Source organism: Polistes fuscatus, unplaced genomic scaffold, assembly GCF_010416935.1.
Source record: "Polistes fuscatus isolate 324 unplaced genomic scaffold, CU_Pfus_HIC Scaffold5, whole genome shotgun sequence".
Taxonomy (NCBI): Eukaryota; Metazoa; Arthropoda; class Insecta; order Hymenoptera; family Vespidae; genus Polistes; species Polistes fuscatus.
In genome coordinates, this window is record NW_025113129.1 from 12,262,256 (window position 1) to 12,277,369 (window position 15,114).

Below are 15,114 nucleotides of genomic sequence, written 5' to 3' on the forward strand. Positions count from 1 at the left end.
CTAGCCGATCGTGTAAATCGCTACCTTATATGTATTAACGTATTAAACGTATCTCGCAAATAATGTTCACGCCTGTAGACTATTTTCTTTAGGATTTCGAATGAATTCATCATTGTTAGGTTTAAATTATATTCCTAATCCGGTGTTTTTGTTCTATCAGCGATAACAACAACAACAAAAAGAAAAATAATCTTAGGAAAAGGAAACCGTGTTACAGATGAAATCACGATGTAGATTTGTTGGCTCTTAGATTGAGCCATTTGAACGATATTAACGGTGGACAAAGGTGGAACGTTACATCTGTGTATGTGTATGTGTATATAATATCCATGCGACAGTATTAATGCGAATCGTAGAGACTTGTATGCAATGAGCACGAAGTATTTAGTATTCCCGAGACATCGGGCCCACGGTACTTCCCACGGCTATTTGGAATCCAGCCCGTATATACTCTGTATTCTCTCTTCCTCTCTCTCTCTCTCTCTTTCTCTTTCACTCACTATGTCTCTTCTCCTTCGGTATTCAAGCACAGTCCTGCGACCCAACACGCAATGCTCATCGTCCGGCAGACTGTGTACACACAAAAAGAGAGACACGGTTCACCTACATAAGGCCCCGGTTGATCATTCAGAGGACAAGCCAACATGATTTCTTCGAGTATTAGAGCTCACCGTGGATGGCACAATTCGAGTTTAAGTGAATAGAAGACATCGGGAAAAGATTATTATCTATGTTCGTTCCCGTTTTTCATGATCCACGTTTGCGAGATTGAAGATGATTCCGTTTTATTGTTCGAGATGGCATCGTTTTTGTTCGATCTTCTCTCTCTCTCTCTCGCGATCTTTGTTTCTTTCTTTTTTTTTTTCATTCATAAATTTTCCCCAAACGTGCTCGTGTATTTTTCGAACGCGTGTCGGAGTGTTTTTTTTTTTTTTTTTTTTTCGGGATGTTTGGAAAGTTTGGTAGGAAAAATACGTAATCTCGTATTGGTTTTTTAGCTCGATGATGAAGAGCAAAGGAATATCGCGTTCGACATCTCGAAGAATGCTGCTAGCGAATAGTATTAGTTAGCTTGCTTGGATTGTTTACTCGTAGTTCGCGACGAGAAAGAAGAGGTTTTTCGAATTGGCTCGCTTAACTGTGGTGGTTTCGCACGTTACCCATCTCTTATTCTCCTTGCTGGGACAGCCATGTGTGAAATTGACTCGTGAATTATGTGTAATTTGTCACACCGGTCTGCCAGGTTCTCCGAGGCACGGCTTCGCGGTTTTACCGATGGCTGCTCTCCGTGAAAACGTCTCGCCATGCATCGACCGTTTGCCAAAGTTGTCGTCTTCCATTCGACTACGATCCTTTCTCCGAGAAAATTTCAGCTTTAAATCTTTCATCCTGACCTCTCTCTCTCTCTCTCTCTCTACCTTACATTGTTATGCCATCGACACAAATGCGACACCACTTTCTCATACGGAAATTGTATATTTTCTGATCGATTAGATTTATCATCAGCGATTTATAGTTATGCGAGGTTACGCGTACGTGAGTTTTACCGGACACGGACCATTCTAAGAATCGCGATAAACCCTTATAATCGTCCTTCTCAAATCGATTCACGCACCACGTACATCCCGATGAATATTTCATAGATCGCCCTGACTGAGAGAGAGAGAAAGAGAACTTCCGAGAATACGTACGGTCTCCTCGTACCCATGACGATCCTTTTCTGCATCCTCATTATTCTTCTCTATGAATGAAAAAAAAAAAAAAAAAAAAAAAACAGAAAAAAGGGAAAAATAACAAGAGAGCCAGTTTCAACTGTCCATCTCTTACGATAAATCGATTGATTCCCTTTGGAGAAGTAACAGACAGATACGTTGAAATCGCATTTCAAGGAAAACTATATGAGCTAAACCTATGAGGATTTTCTCATTAAATGGAATATCGTCGTTTCTGTGTCCCTGGGATTAAATGTAACTCACTCTTGTATTTTATATGGTAATCGTTATTATGCATTGATACCGAGGGTTATGGACGTGGGGCATTTATAGTCCTCCACTGTGAATCGCAAGATCGCATGTCGGTGGTATGCGGACGGGCTCCGTTATACGACGACAACGACGACGAGAAGGAAGATGATGGCGACGTTGCTCGTAATGCAGCGGTTGACCACGACAAATACGACTCGGTGAATCGTTAAACACCTTCGCGTGTCTCATTCTTTCAGCTGTCGACCGCATTCCCTTCGAGTCCGTTTATCTACCTTCCGAATACACACGTTTGCTTTAAACTGGGTCAAAGACAAATCTTTCTCCTTCGTCGTAGACGACTTTAACGCGCGTGACCGTACATTCCAAATTCCATCAAAATTTCATAATGCTCCGAATATATGCGCGTGACAAAATTCTAATCGGTTGGACACACACGTAGCTGTGCTGAACTTCTTCATATCGTCATTTGATTTTGTCTACCTTTTTTTTTCTTTCTTTTTTTCTTATCAGAAACACAGTAGAAGAAAAGTTTCTACACTCGCGATTAGTTTTATTTTCTTCTTCTTATTCTTCGTTTTTCTCTTCCCATTTTTTTGGGCAGCTACTTATCCCGATCTTTTATAATCTTAACTAAACTTTCTTATTCCGATATCGTCACGATTTTCTTTCCCTTCTCTTCCCCCTCTCTCTTTCTTTCTTCTAAAATCTTTCGAAACGATCAGGGTAGATATAACTTTACTAACGTATATGTGTGTTTCCTCGTATATGTTTATACGTACGTATAAGATGAGAAAAAGAAAGAAAGACGAGAGAGAGAGAGAGAGAGAAAGACGAGTGCCACTGTTGGTTGCGCGAATAAAAGCTGGATAAGAGTGAAAAATGACTTGGGTCTAGAGGCTTAGGCATTTCGCATAGATACGTCTAAGCGGGCGAACCTTAAGACGGCGATATACGATGGACGGTACCTTTTGTCTCTTTTGTCGGTTCGCCATGTAAGAGAAGAAAAATTGAGCTGGATGCTGTACGAGAAAGAGAGAGAGAGAAAGAGAAAATGCGCATCGGTGAGAAGGAAAAGGAAAAGGAGAAGGCTAAGGATGAGGAGGAGGAGGATGAGGAGGATGAGGAGGATACGAAATCACAAAGTACGATCGAACGGTAGAAGAAGCGGGCTCGTAAGAAGTGGAAAATGGCTCTTCTCCGCGTACATAGTCGCTAGAGCACTCTCGCCAGCGCATATCAATTTCCGTTCGCCTAGCAGCATCATCACCACCACCACCACCAACACGGTAGATGCACTTTTTCGATTCGACACCGTTACTTTCCGAGAGAAAACGAATATCCGGTAGATCTGTGTCTCTTTTACTTTATTATAATTCTATAGAAAATACACGCCCGTGTTTACTTTTATTGAAAATAAAAATATATGTTAGTTCGTTCGTTCGTTCGTTTTCTTATTATATTCTTTTTTTGTTTCATCTCGACAAATGGAAAGAATCAGTTTTTCGAGAATAATAACATGCAGGATTTGTCTTACTAATTTGTAACGGTAGTTGTAATACTAATACCATTACGATTAATAATAATAATAATAATAATAATAATAATAATAATAATAATAATATATCGAGATTAGTCTCGTAAACGGATACCACAGGCGAGAATCGTATCTCGGCCTTTATCGTTCGACTCGGGTTATATCGTCCAGAAACTAATTACCAGAGTGGTCGTCGCCGGCACCTCGTGTGCCAAATGGTTCTTCGCGGTCTCAATGTGGACGGTAACTACGACGACAAAGCAAAGCGCATTACGAAGAAAAGCTTAGAGTAGTAGAAAGAGTACTCGTCGTATCTCTGCATTCCACCTTCTTCTTCTTCTTCTTCTTTCTCTTTCTCTTCCCTTCCTTCCTTCCCCCTATCCCCTCCCCCTTCTCTCTATCCTCTAACTCTTTCTAATTCTTTCTCTCTTTGCAACTTTGAAACGTTCGTATCTCATCGAGTAACGGGCACGGATGAGAGTTTTTCGATCACGAGGCACCTCGTACCTGTTCGTCTTCCTCCTCATCGTCGTCGTCGTCGTCGTCGTCGTTCATCCATCCGTTGTTGTTATTGTCGTCGCACGTCAAAGAACGCGTCACGTACGTACATCGGTGAAGATGCAACAACAACAACAACAACATGGCGAGCGGATTTCTATTCGTTTCGCTATTAAGAAAAAAAATTCGATTTGCGGTAAAACCTTTTTTTGGGATAAAGAAGCGGTGATCTTGGCAGTGTCGACGACTCGAGTAAAGGAAAGAGAGAGATAGAACCATTCATGAATCGATGTTGTGTAGGAAACTCCTGTCAGAACGACATCAAAGCGTGACCGGATTTGTCTCGTTCTCGCTGGACACCGGCCACGATTCTCTCCGATCTTCAATCGTGTTTCTTTTTTTTTCTCCTTCCCATTTTTCTTCTTCTTTTCTGTTTCTTTATCTCTCTATTTTTTGTTAATTTTCTTTTTTTATTCTATCTATCTATCTATCTATCTATCTAATCTTTTGCTTTTACCCTCTTATTCTTCGTCGTAGTTGTCGTAGTCGTCTTCCGTTTCCGCTATAGACGGTAAACTTCTTTTCTACGGAAACGCGGACTATGTCTTCCGTTTCTTCGAGCCAACGTAATTAAACTTAAAATCGTCCGCTTTTCATCGTACCTTATCCGAAGAGTGCGAGCTTGGGGATGGGGCTAAATGGATGGGAGGAGAAAAGTAAAAGGTAGAAAAAGAGGTAGGATACTTTGTAGACGTCAAGCTGTCACGCACAGCCGTGGCCGTAGGTCGGATGCTACGAGTCACGCTCTATCCTTGAGAAAAGTTAACCCTAAGTACAATCCCTTTTGCATCATTCTCTTCCCTTTTCTTCTTCCTTTCTTTCTTTCTTTCCTATCTACTACTACTACTACTACTACTACTATCTACTTACTTACCTACCAGCCTACCAACCAACCAATCTTCTCACTCTTTATATCGCGCTTATTTCTTTCTTCCTTTTCCTACGTTATATATCGTGCCTTTATGCCACGTTAACGGGCAAACACGATCTTACACGCGATTGGCGTTACTTGAATATCGAAACCGAGTCTCTCCGAGCTAATTGTTTCGCCGAGTAAAATGGAACGTTGGTAGTCTCGCTGTTGGAAGTCTCGTCTTAAGTGATTTAATTACCGCAACCGAGATATATTACACGATTTTAATTACACGATTCATCGAACATACGATACAGTAGGATAGTTATCCTTTTAGAGAATCGTTAAAAGTACCTCCAAGAGAGAGAGAGAGAGAGAGAGAGAGAATTCATCCGCACGATCGAGGAAGATAGTACGAAGAAATTAAAGTAGGAATCCGTTATGAGAGAAAGATCGATAGAACGGGAAAGATAACTTTGGAAATATCGAGTTTTTCTATCCTTTTTTTTTTTTACCCCATAGAAACACGAACAACGGAGCACGACTTATATAATATGGTGTCGTAGTATCTCGGCGACGTTGAAATTGGGATGAAGAATGGGGTCCTCTGATGGGATTCGTTCCGCCTATGGTGGTATCCTACTACTACGGATTGCTGCGAACGCAAAAAGAAGAAGAAGCCGCGACATGAAACGAATGCCACGGCTCGTCGATTATTTCGAACGTTCTTGCGGCATTTTTGTTTTGTCGTTCGGCGAAACGAAAAAATTCTTACTGTTCGTTGGCAAAGGGGGGAGGGGAGGTTAAGAAAGCAGTTTCGATAAAAGAATCTCCAAAAAAAAAAAAACAAAAAGAACAACGAAAAATAAATAGGATTAATGGGAAACTCTGGTAAGAAAGTGTGAACCCGTGGAACGTTGGTGGTACACCTTCGACGATAAGAACTCTCGTGTTCGTAACTTTTTAAATCTATCGTGTGCAACAATCCTCATTCTATTATTCTATCCTACCGTCTTTCTTCAAAGTCCAATACGACGGTCTTTGATCTTCGTCTTGGATCTTGTACCTTATAAGGTAATGATTCATTTTCCAAGCTAATTTGCGCAATAACCCATTATAATGGTCTGAAAAGGCTCTAACGGGCAGCTTCAAAGATTCCTATGAAACAATACCGTTCTCTTACGAAGACGTAGCAACTCATTCGTTGTTTAATTAATGCTCGCAGTCCGCGCGCTTCTCTACGGCCGGCGTAGTTTATATTAATTACACCCCGGAAGATTCAATTAGTACGCCTCTTATTACACTTATACCGGTATTCATTATTCATGAGGAACCAGTACCTGTGGTTGCTGGCAGCTGACAATGCAGATTGTACTTTTAATTCGTTTTCAAAAGAAGTACGAAAGAGAAAAGTTTGATAACAAAAATTACGAATGCAATCGGTCGGGGTCAGTGCCTCCTTCCCCGACACCTAAAACCTCCCCCCCCACCACCGTCTCCTCCATAGATTCGTTTAACAATCTCTTTACTAAACCCGACGCAAGCCATCGATTTTTTTTTACAAATGTTTTTTGTTCCTTACGCGTTAGCTCAAATTGTTTTTTCTTTCTCCCCTTCTTCTTCTTCTTTTTTTTATTTTTTTTATTTATTCATTTAACTAGAACACAAATGTTGTTTCACCAAAACGATACGCGGCGGCGAATATTCACTCTCTACTCTTCAGCAAAATTCTTTTATTTTGAGCACACTGCGATGGGCATTATTCGTGTTGTCGATAACAGGAACGTTAACGCTAACGAATTGTCGAGTACACGAAACCACTACATTTATTGCTACCATCGAGGCGCATTAACGTTTTACTCTTTCGTTTTAACGAATGCCGTAGTATAATCTCGGAAACGGGAAATCTGCGTACCACTCTACTCTCTCTCTACCTGATTTTAATGGATATTATCGAGATTTAATCTTTTTTCTGTAAACCTTACGCAAAGTCTTATCCTAAATAAATGATAGCCAAGATTAAAAATTAAAGATATGCTATCATAAGCAAAAGGGTAGTCGTAATGGAATGGAGGGAAGAATTATAAAAAACGATTCGGAGGGGATATTGCTGATGAGAAGTGCATTAGCGATTACCAAGATTCCGAGCTGTTTCTGATCGATATTCATTGGATAAAAAGAATTAACTTGGAATCAGTGTCGCGTTAAAAAGATTTGCATCGATCCCCTTTGGACTCTTAATCTAATTCCGATCACATTTTATTCAAGATCCATGCTAGTTTGTTGTAAAAAAAAAAAAATAAAAAGAAAAAAGAATCGTACCTTCGATTATAATTTTATTCTCTCGTAAAAAAGGGATCGTAACGTAAACGTTCTCTTCCTTGAAAGTAATAAAATCGATAGAAACGTTTGCTCGAAAAATTAAGTAAGTATAAACGAGTACTACTCCTCCTTCTTACTTTCCATTGAAAAATATTCGAACATTTCGACGATGAGAACAAAGAACTCGATATCAAAAAGATAGAGTGACGAATAGAAAGCAAAACAAAAAAAAATAAAAAAATAAAAAAACTCGTTAGATTTCGTTATCGATCAGATACAACGTTTTCATTAATAAAATGTTAAATGTTTGTTCTTAGAATAAACGACGATAATTATTCGATATCATTTAAACGAAATATATTCATCATTTAATTATAATAATAAATGAATTATTTTTGATATTTTTCATTCTTGAAGGTTAACGAATCGAATTCTTTGGCAGCGATAAATTAAGAAAAGACAAATATATATATATATGATGTAATACCGTATTCTGAAACGTTTTATTATTATTATTAACGCATATAATGAAATAATAATGAGCTAATGAATAGAATAACGGTGATTGATAGTATTTTAACAAGACAAAAATTCGTCGACCGTGAAAGCATAAATCGAATTCGATGGTAACGATAAAGTTACGACCAGAGAGATATTTTTCGTAAGAGTCTCGGACTTATTTACATAAGCTAACGCTCGCTGTAAAATATCGTAAGACGGTCGTTATTATTCTTCTCGCGTATCTCGGAACGCGCGACTATGTCTGACACGCGTCGGTCTCTTTCCACTTAGAACCATGAACCGCTGTCTCCGCGTTGCGTTTGCATTGCTAAGCGTCTTGATTCTCATTCAATGGAAAAAAAGAAAGAGAGAAAAAAAAGAAAAAAGAAGAGTCATGAAAGCCGTTTAAAAACGTTCTCACCGCCTACGCGCCACCACCGTCCACGCTTTGCTTATTTACTTCCCGTGATTTCATCTTTATCGATAACGATTTCTACAAGTAGAACGATAATCTTTTTATAAAGAAAAAAAAAATTAAATTCTTATCATTGATTATCAATAAATATATTTCGCGTAAAGAGAGATGTTAATTGAGTTTACTTATTAAAAAGGAGGTCAGAGCGATATTTCTCAATGAAAAGAGTAATTGAATATTATCGGATAACTAAGAAACGTTAGATATACTTCCTTACGATCCTTTCAAATGAAATTATCGCTCTAAGATGATCGTAATAACATTCGAGAATTTTTCTTTTTCTATTTACGTTTACCGCGAGTAATCATTAAACGTTACGAAGTAAAATGACCTTATACATCCCGAAATACGGTTTATCCGTTCTCCAATTCCACGTAGGAATACTTAAACAAGCTCGTAGAATATTCGTAGCGATGCATATATACATACAACTAGATATCGTCGTCGTTCTCGTCGTCCTCGTCGTAACGTAAAGTTAAAAAGAAGACTACTACTACTACTACTACTACTAGAATAGTTCGTAGCGGAAGAAATAGAATCGAATAGTAGTAGTAGTAGTAGTAGTAGTCCTCTTTGGAATCGTTGATGTTTCTTTAGTTACCCGAAGAATTTCCCTCCTGTCCCTTCTATCCTACCACGACTCCTCCTACGTCCCTTTAACCCGTTACGGGGCCGTCCCCATGGTTCGTTCGCCGACGAACGGCGTTTCCCGGTCGATAACGATTCAATCTTACCTGGATTGCTGTCGGCGTTAGAGCTGAATAGGACGCAAAGACCGGTCTCGTAGTTGACCGCCTGGCAAGAATCGTTCGCTTGACAGGTTTCGAGACAGTCGGTGAGCATCAACGTTCCCGGTATGGACTCGAGCATGTTCGTGGGCGCGGTGTATACGTAGCCGGTGACCAACTCGAACCCGACCATCTCCGGATCGCATTCGTCCGCACCGGCTGACGGTCCGGTATAATCCGGGCCTGAGACGCTAGTGGGTACCGATGCCGGGGGCGGTGGATCAGCTGCGTGAGCGGTTTCCACTGCCTCGGCCACGTGTACCACATGCCCGAACCGAATGCTCGCTTGTAGAACGAGCAATAAACCGAGCACTTGTCGATTAAAGCACTGTCTTCTATTAGTCATCCTGATTGATATTTGATTAATCTTATCCTCGGAAATGTTCTCTTATCCTCTCGATTGAGTAATCTGTAAGAAAGAATAAAACAAAAGAAAAATTTCATTAATCCGACGTTTGGTTTACTTTTAAATGTATGTGCGGAAGATAAGATAGATTGTTAGATGGATGGACGGATAGATCTAAAGAGAGAGAAAAAAGAACATGTCTTTCCGTAAAATTAAAGCAGGTCGAAGTCGCTCGCGCGAATCGAGTTGAACGAGAAGAAGAGGACGCAGAAAAACATGTCGAGAGAGAACTCGATCCGCGAGTTTATGCGCCGTAATCGACGTCCATCCGCCATCGGCGCGTACACCGAGAGTGCGTGCTAAGGACGATCGCGTGAACGTCGTCGACCTCATTCCAACCAAAGGGAACGCCTTTCGAGGAATATACCGACTTCATTTTCGTCAGCTCTGTTCTTTTAAAAACGATCGACGTAAACGCACATTCGACGTTACCAAATTTTATTTTATTATTATTCTTCGGATTCGTGTTATTTTTTTCCCGCGAAACGGTTATACGACAAACTTATGGAAAAAGGAATGAAGGTAGGAATTAAAGGGAAAAATCTTACCTACGTTGATCGTTCCCTTTTCCTACCGAAGTAGCGCACGAAATTCTTTAAACTTGTATAAAAGTATGCGTGTTTAGGTATATATTTCTACTTCGTGGCTAGCTGCGATCGCGATCGGCGTGTCTCACAGGCGGAAACTAAATTCCACGACGAAGTGTTTTCTCACGAGAAGAAGAAGAATAAGAAGAAGATGTGGAAGAATAAGAAGAAGAAGAAGAGGAGGAGGTCGTAGAGACACGTTGGAAGGAGAACGTGCGCGCAGGCGTTCGCGCGATTACACACAATGGAGAAACGGTAAAACGCGCACACTGCAAAAGTTCAAGCGCGATAGTAACGACGGAAATAGTAATAGCAGTAATAGTAACAGCAACGAACAACGACGGAAGACGATGTTAAGTTGAAAATATATAGAAAAATGGTGAAGATTTTATTCTGAAATAGGACTACCGTAGTTGGCAGCAACCAGCAGCCAGGAACGGCGGAAGTATTTGTTTATCACGCACGCGTGTGCAGCAACCACTTCGAAATCGGGTGACTCGCGGGGCCCCGACGATTTTCAATGGAAATATATATATATATGTATATCTGTATATATATATTGTTTCCCCGCGAGATGTCGCGGCTTCTTTGCCGGTTTACAAGAAGCCTAACTACGAATGAGTTAGGAAGGAACGAGCTACTACTACTACTAGCAGCTAGCAAGAAGCGAGCGAGAGGATATAACGATGTCTACCGGCTGGCGGCTCTTAGGCACACTGCGTGTCGGATACACCTGGCCGTGTTCGCTCGGGCTCCTCTTCCTCCTCGAGCGGACCGAAGACGTCTGCCGAGTCTTGCGCGCGCGCGCGGTCACGGGGGAAGGGGGATTGGGGCCTCCGGAGGGATCCGATGGGGCCCGGAGGGGGTCCGGACGAGACTCTTGGGAGGGTATCGGAAGGGGCCCCGAGTATTTCAGCCGCCACTACCGAAGGAGGACAGAACGGTACGCACAATTCGATCGCGACACCATTCAAAACATTGTGTTCTTCTTTTCTTCTTTTTTTTCCCTTTCTCTCGTCTCCCTCTCTCTCTCTCTCTCTCGTACGTTCGTTCGTTCGTTCGTCGATCACGAAACACGCGTGTCTCGTCGCTCATTGTCGAATTCCTCCTTCCTTTTCCTTGTATCTCTCACTTTGGCACGATCATCGGACTAAATTTTATCTAACGGGAACATTAATGAGAAGGTTATACCTCTCTCTCTCTCTCTCTCTCTCAACCTCGAAACCTCTTTTTCTCTCACATATTTTTTGTTGTTTCTTTCATCACTTTGCTCAGCGAGCTTTTTTGTATTTTTCCTTTTTTTTTTTTTTATTTATTTATTTTCTCTCTTATCACTTTTATTCTTCCTTATTTTCTCCGTCTCTCTCTCTCTCTCTCTTTTTCTCTCTCGTTCCTTAAAACTTTTAGCTCGATGCCTTTTTGCTATCGCTTACGTGGATCGAAGGTGTATTCGAGGAACGGTATTTTCGTTGACCGTTGTCGCATTGTTGTAACACCGCGATCACCGCAAAGATATTCGTGTCGATTTTATGCGTGGGCGTTTCGAGTTCTCTGAACTCTAATGCTTTTCTCATAGATTTGACCTCGGCAATGGACGAGGATAGTTACTTAACTGTGCGACTTTGACCGCTCATCGATTTTCCGAAGACAACGCGGTTTGCCCACACGCATTTGATTCGGATAGACGCGTGATAATAATTGTACTACCGGTCGGGGTATTATTAATAATAACAATAATTATACCGCTAATGATCTTTTTTACGCGTACTACAAATTAAACGTACCTAGTTGTACAAAGAAGAAACATCATTAAAGAAGTTATATACCTCTACGAAGCGTTCTCGCGGCGAGAGTAATAATAATAATAATAATAATAATAATAATGATTATTATCGCAAGAGCTTTATTGTACGTGGAAGCAAAACGACATGGATATTCGCTCGGTCAAAAGGGCCCTTTACAATCGTAATTAATAATCACTAGCAATCGGCTTTGTACGGAATAACAAATGACTTCAACGTCTGGCAATTTTTCATATTCCGTCTGAGACCATCGCATATCGTAGTCATAGGTACTGCATAATTCGGTGCATTCCTCTAAGCGCTACGAGCTAAGCGCTGCTTTCTCTGTTTCTCTCTCTCTCTCTCTCTTTCTCTTTCTCTCTCTTTATCTCTCTTTCTCTCTCTTTCTCTCTCTTTCCTAACTCGACCACAATGTGGCGGAAGTTCGACCGTTCGTTTTGGAGAACACCGTTGCACCGAATCGGCTGCAAAATTAATTTATTTCGCGGGTGCCCTCGGAACGTTAGCTCGTTAAGGACTTTGGAATACGCTTAATCCTGTGAAGGGCGCGCGAAATAGCTCGACATACTCTTCGCACTTACACGAGAAATAGACTAAAAGAGAATGATTTGGGTAAAAGTAATTTCTTCTCCGTGTAGTTGCTAACGATAATGCTCGTCGCTCGGCGCTTGGAATTCTAAACGATTTATAAGACAACATTTATTTACAATTGTCCTGTGCGAAAATGAAGAAGGAAAAAGAAAAAGAAAAAAATGAAAGAAAAAAAAAACGAAGAAAATCCTAAACTACTATTATTATAATAATTATATTCTCAATCTAGTTCTTGCCCACAATAATATGGAGAATAGCTATACGCCGCGGCGTATCTAGACGTTAATGATCTCTACCGTAGTGTCGATAATTACAACTTCAACTTTTCTTCTTCGTCTAACTGGTTCGTAGAGGTGAAGTTTAAAAGGGAGGAAATGAAGGAAGCCGGCCGAAGCTTCGAGGAAAACCGAGGGAAATGGGAAAGAAGGCAAAGAGAGCAGAATGTCGGATGCACGTGTGAACATTGCGACCCGGCATTAAAAGAAGAAGAGGCATCAGTGTGTCTTTGGTTATGGTCTTGTGTTCGAACCATGTGCGGCTGCCGTAGTTGCCGCCGCCGCTGCCTATGTTCAAGAGAGAGAGAGAGAGAGAGAAAGAGATAGAGATACGAAACTCATTGAATAAACAAGGAAGAAGAATGAAGAAGAAGAAGAAGAAGAAGAAATGGAGGGGGAGTAGGAAGCATAAGAAAAAGGTTGGGAAGCGAGAGTGGGAGATGGAGTGTGAAAAGGAACGAGAGAGAGAAAGAGAGGAAGAATGAAGGAAAGAGTAAGAGAAAGAGAAAGAGAAAGAGGTAGGGCGAACGGAACTCGTACCAGGTGCCTACGCCATCGCGTCACCACGACGGTTCTCGGAGTAACGGTTTCTGGATGTCCCATTGGGTTCAATTGCGATCTCGAGCTGTGGAATTTCGCCGGAAAACGATCGTTTCAATGACTTGAGCTAGCTAGCTAGCTAGCTAGGTGGTACGAAAAGGAAAGAGCTTCGGATTTACGACCGACCGCTATCCGTTCGCCCTTGAACGTCCGTTCGACCCAATGTCCTGCTCTCGACCTGTTCCCCTAGGATTATTCGTGCAAAAGAGAAATTGAAATATAGAGACACGCGTGTATTATTTTTTCCTCTTTTTGAAGTTATACTTCTTTTGGCGCGTTTGGGAAAATATGATGGAAGTGATTTTTTTCCGAACGACACCACGAAGTTTGTCGGTATTTACGATGCGCGGCAAAGCGATTTCAAATTTACGGAATGAAGTTGTCTTCTTCTCTTCTTCTTCCTCTTTTTTTATTCTCAAGCGGGTCACCCATCCGAGTACTAAATCGTACTCAGCGCTGCTTGACTTAAATGATCGAGCGGGAACTATTACTGTCACCGTGCCATGGCTGTTGACGCGTGGAGTATCTCGATATATCTCTCTTATATTAACTGTGGACTGATATCTATATTATGATATTTTATTATTCTTTCTAATATATATAATATATCGATCGATTGAAAATATGTTTCCTTCCTTTTTTTTTTTAAATAATAATAATAATAAATTTTGAAGTTATTTTTGAGGTTATTGAGGTTATGTTCGTTTTGGTACGGCAAAGAAGTATATAAGTAAGTACACACACCAGTTTATTTTTATTTTTATCTCTCTCTCTCTCTCTCTATTATTTATAATTAAAAAATGTTTAATACGAGAGCAACAACGAATTCGATCGACGACACTCTAAATCATTTTCTTTTTCTTTTCTTTTTTCTAACTCATTTTACGAGTATCATTAACATTAGCGAACTTCAATCGAGTTTTTTTTTTCTCCTCTTCCGTTTCCTCCTATAAGACGTTCTTCTTATCAATCATCTATTTTGTCATAGACAATATAAAACGGTGATCATGTTCGTTAGCGTGTTTCGATGGGATAAAGAGTATTATAGTACTACGAAGAAGAAATGGTAACTCGTTAGCTTACAGAGATGCCTTTCAGAATCGTTGAAAATTCTACGGTATTTAACGAACGCGTTCGTCGATTATTATTATACGTCGGGTGGACGTAAGAAACATAGAACGGAAGCGGATGAAATCTTTCTCTCCTGTGTGGGCTCGCTCGTTTCAAATGTAACATGAAATGGGAACGAACGCGTATCTTTCTTCGTTTGTATTTCTATCTCTTACTCTCTATGTCTGTTCTTCGTGCCAGTGAACTTTTGTTTCGAGATACGAGTAAGAAAAAAAAAAATAATAAGAATAGAATAAAAAAGAAACAAGAAAAGATCTCTTAACGTTTCCCAAGACTTCTTTTGCTGTGCCTACGCGTCGTAAAGTTTCGTTCAATTATGTGACACGAGTCATGTATATAAAAATACATATATATATATATAGTAAAGAGAATGACGTTATCTAAGTTCGTCGGACTTTTGCATTAAGGAGGATCGAGTTGCTACGCGCGCTAATCAAAATATTGTATACTCTTTGACCCGCTTGGGCGCACTACCATCACCTGTATAAGGTGATCGCTGACGTACGTACGGGCCACCGAGGTAAAACATTAACGGACGCGCAACTTATCACATAACGGCGCGGCTTAAGGCTGTTCTCGATACTGGTATTCGGTCAAGCGGATTCTCAAAGTTATGCAGAAGGTTATAAGAGTGCATTCGTGTGTGCCGTCGTGCTCGTGTAGATTCCATTGGAGTTTCTACAACACTCCTCCTCCCCCACCCCTT

At 40.6% G+C, this 15,114-nt stretch overlaps 2 protein-coding genes across 3 annotated transcripts in view; one reads left to right on the forward strand and one right to left on the reverse strand.

Moving 5' to 3' along the window:
• Positions 1-9,362, reverse strand: part of LOC122522651 — a 58,202-nt gene extending 48,840 nt beyond the window's left edge. The window contains exon 1 of the mRNA XM_043643884.1: positions 8,963-9,362. Coding sequence (XP_043499819.1) covers positions 8,963-9,362 — 400 coding nt within the window. The remainder of the gene's footprint in view (positions 1-8,962) is intronic.
• Positions 1-15,114, forward strand: part of LOC122522559 (autophagy-related protein 16-1) — a 374,631-nt gene that overhangs the window by 203,579 nt on the left and 155,938 nt on the right. The gene's annotated exons all lie outside the window — the stretch shown is intronic.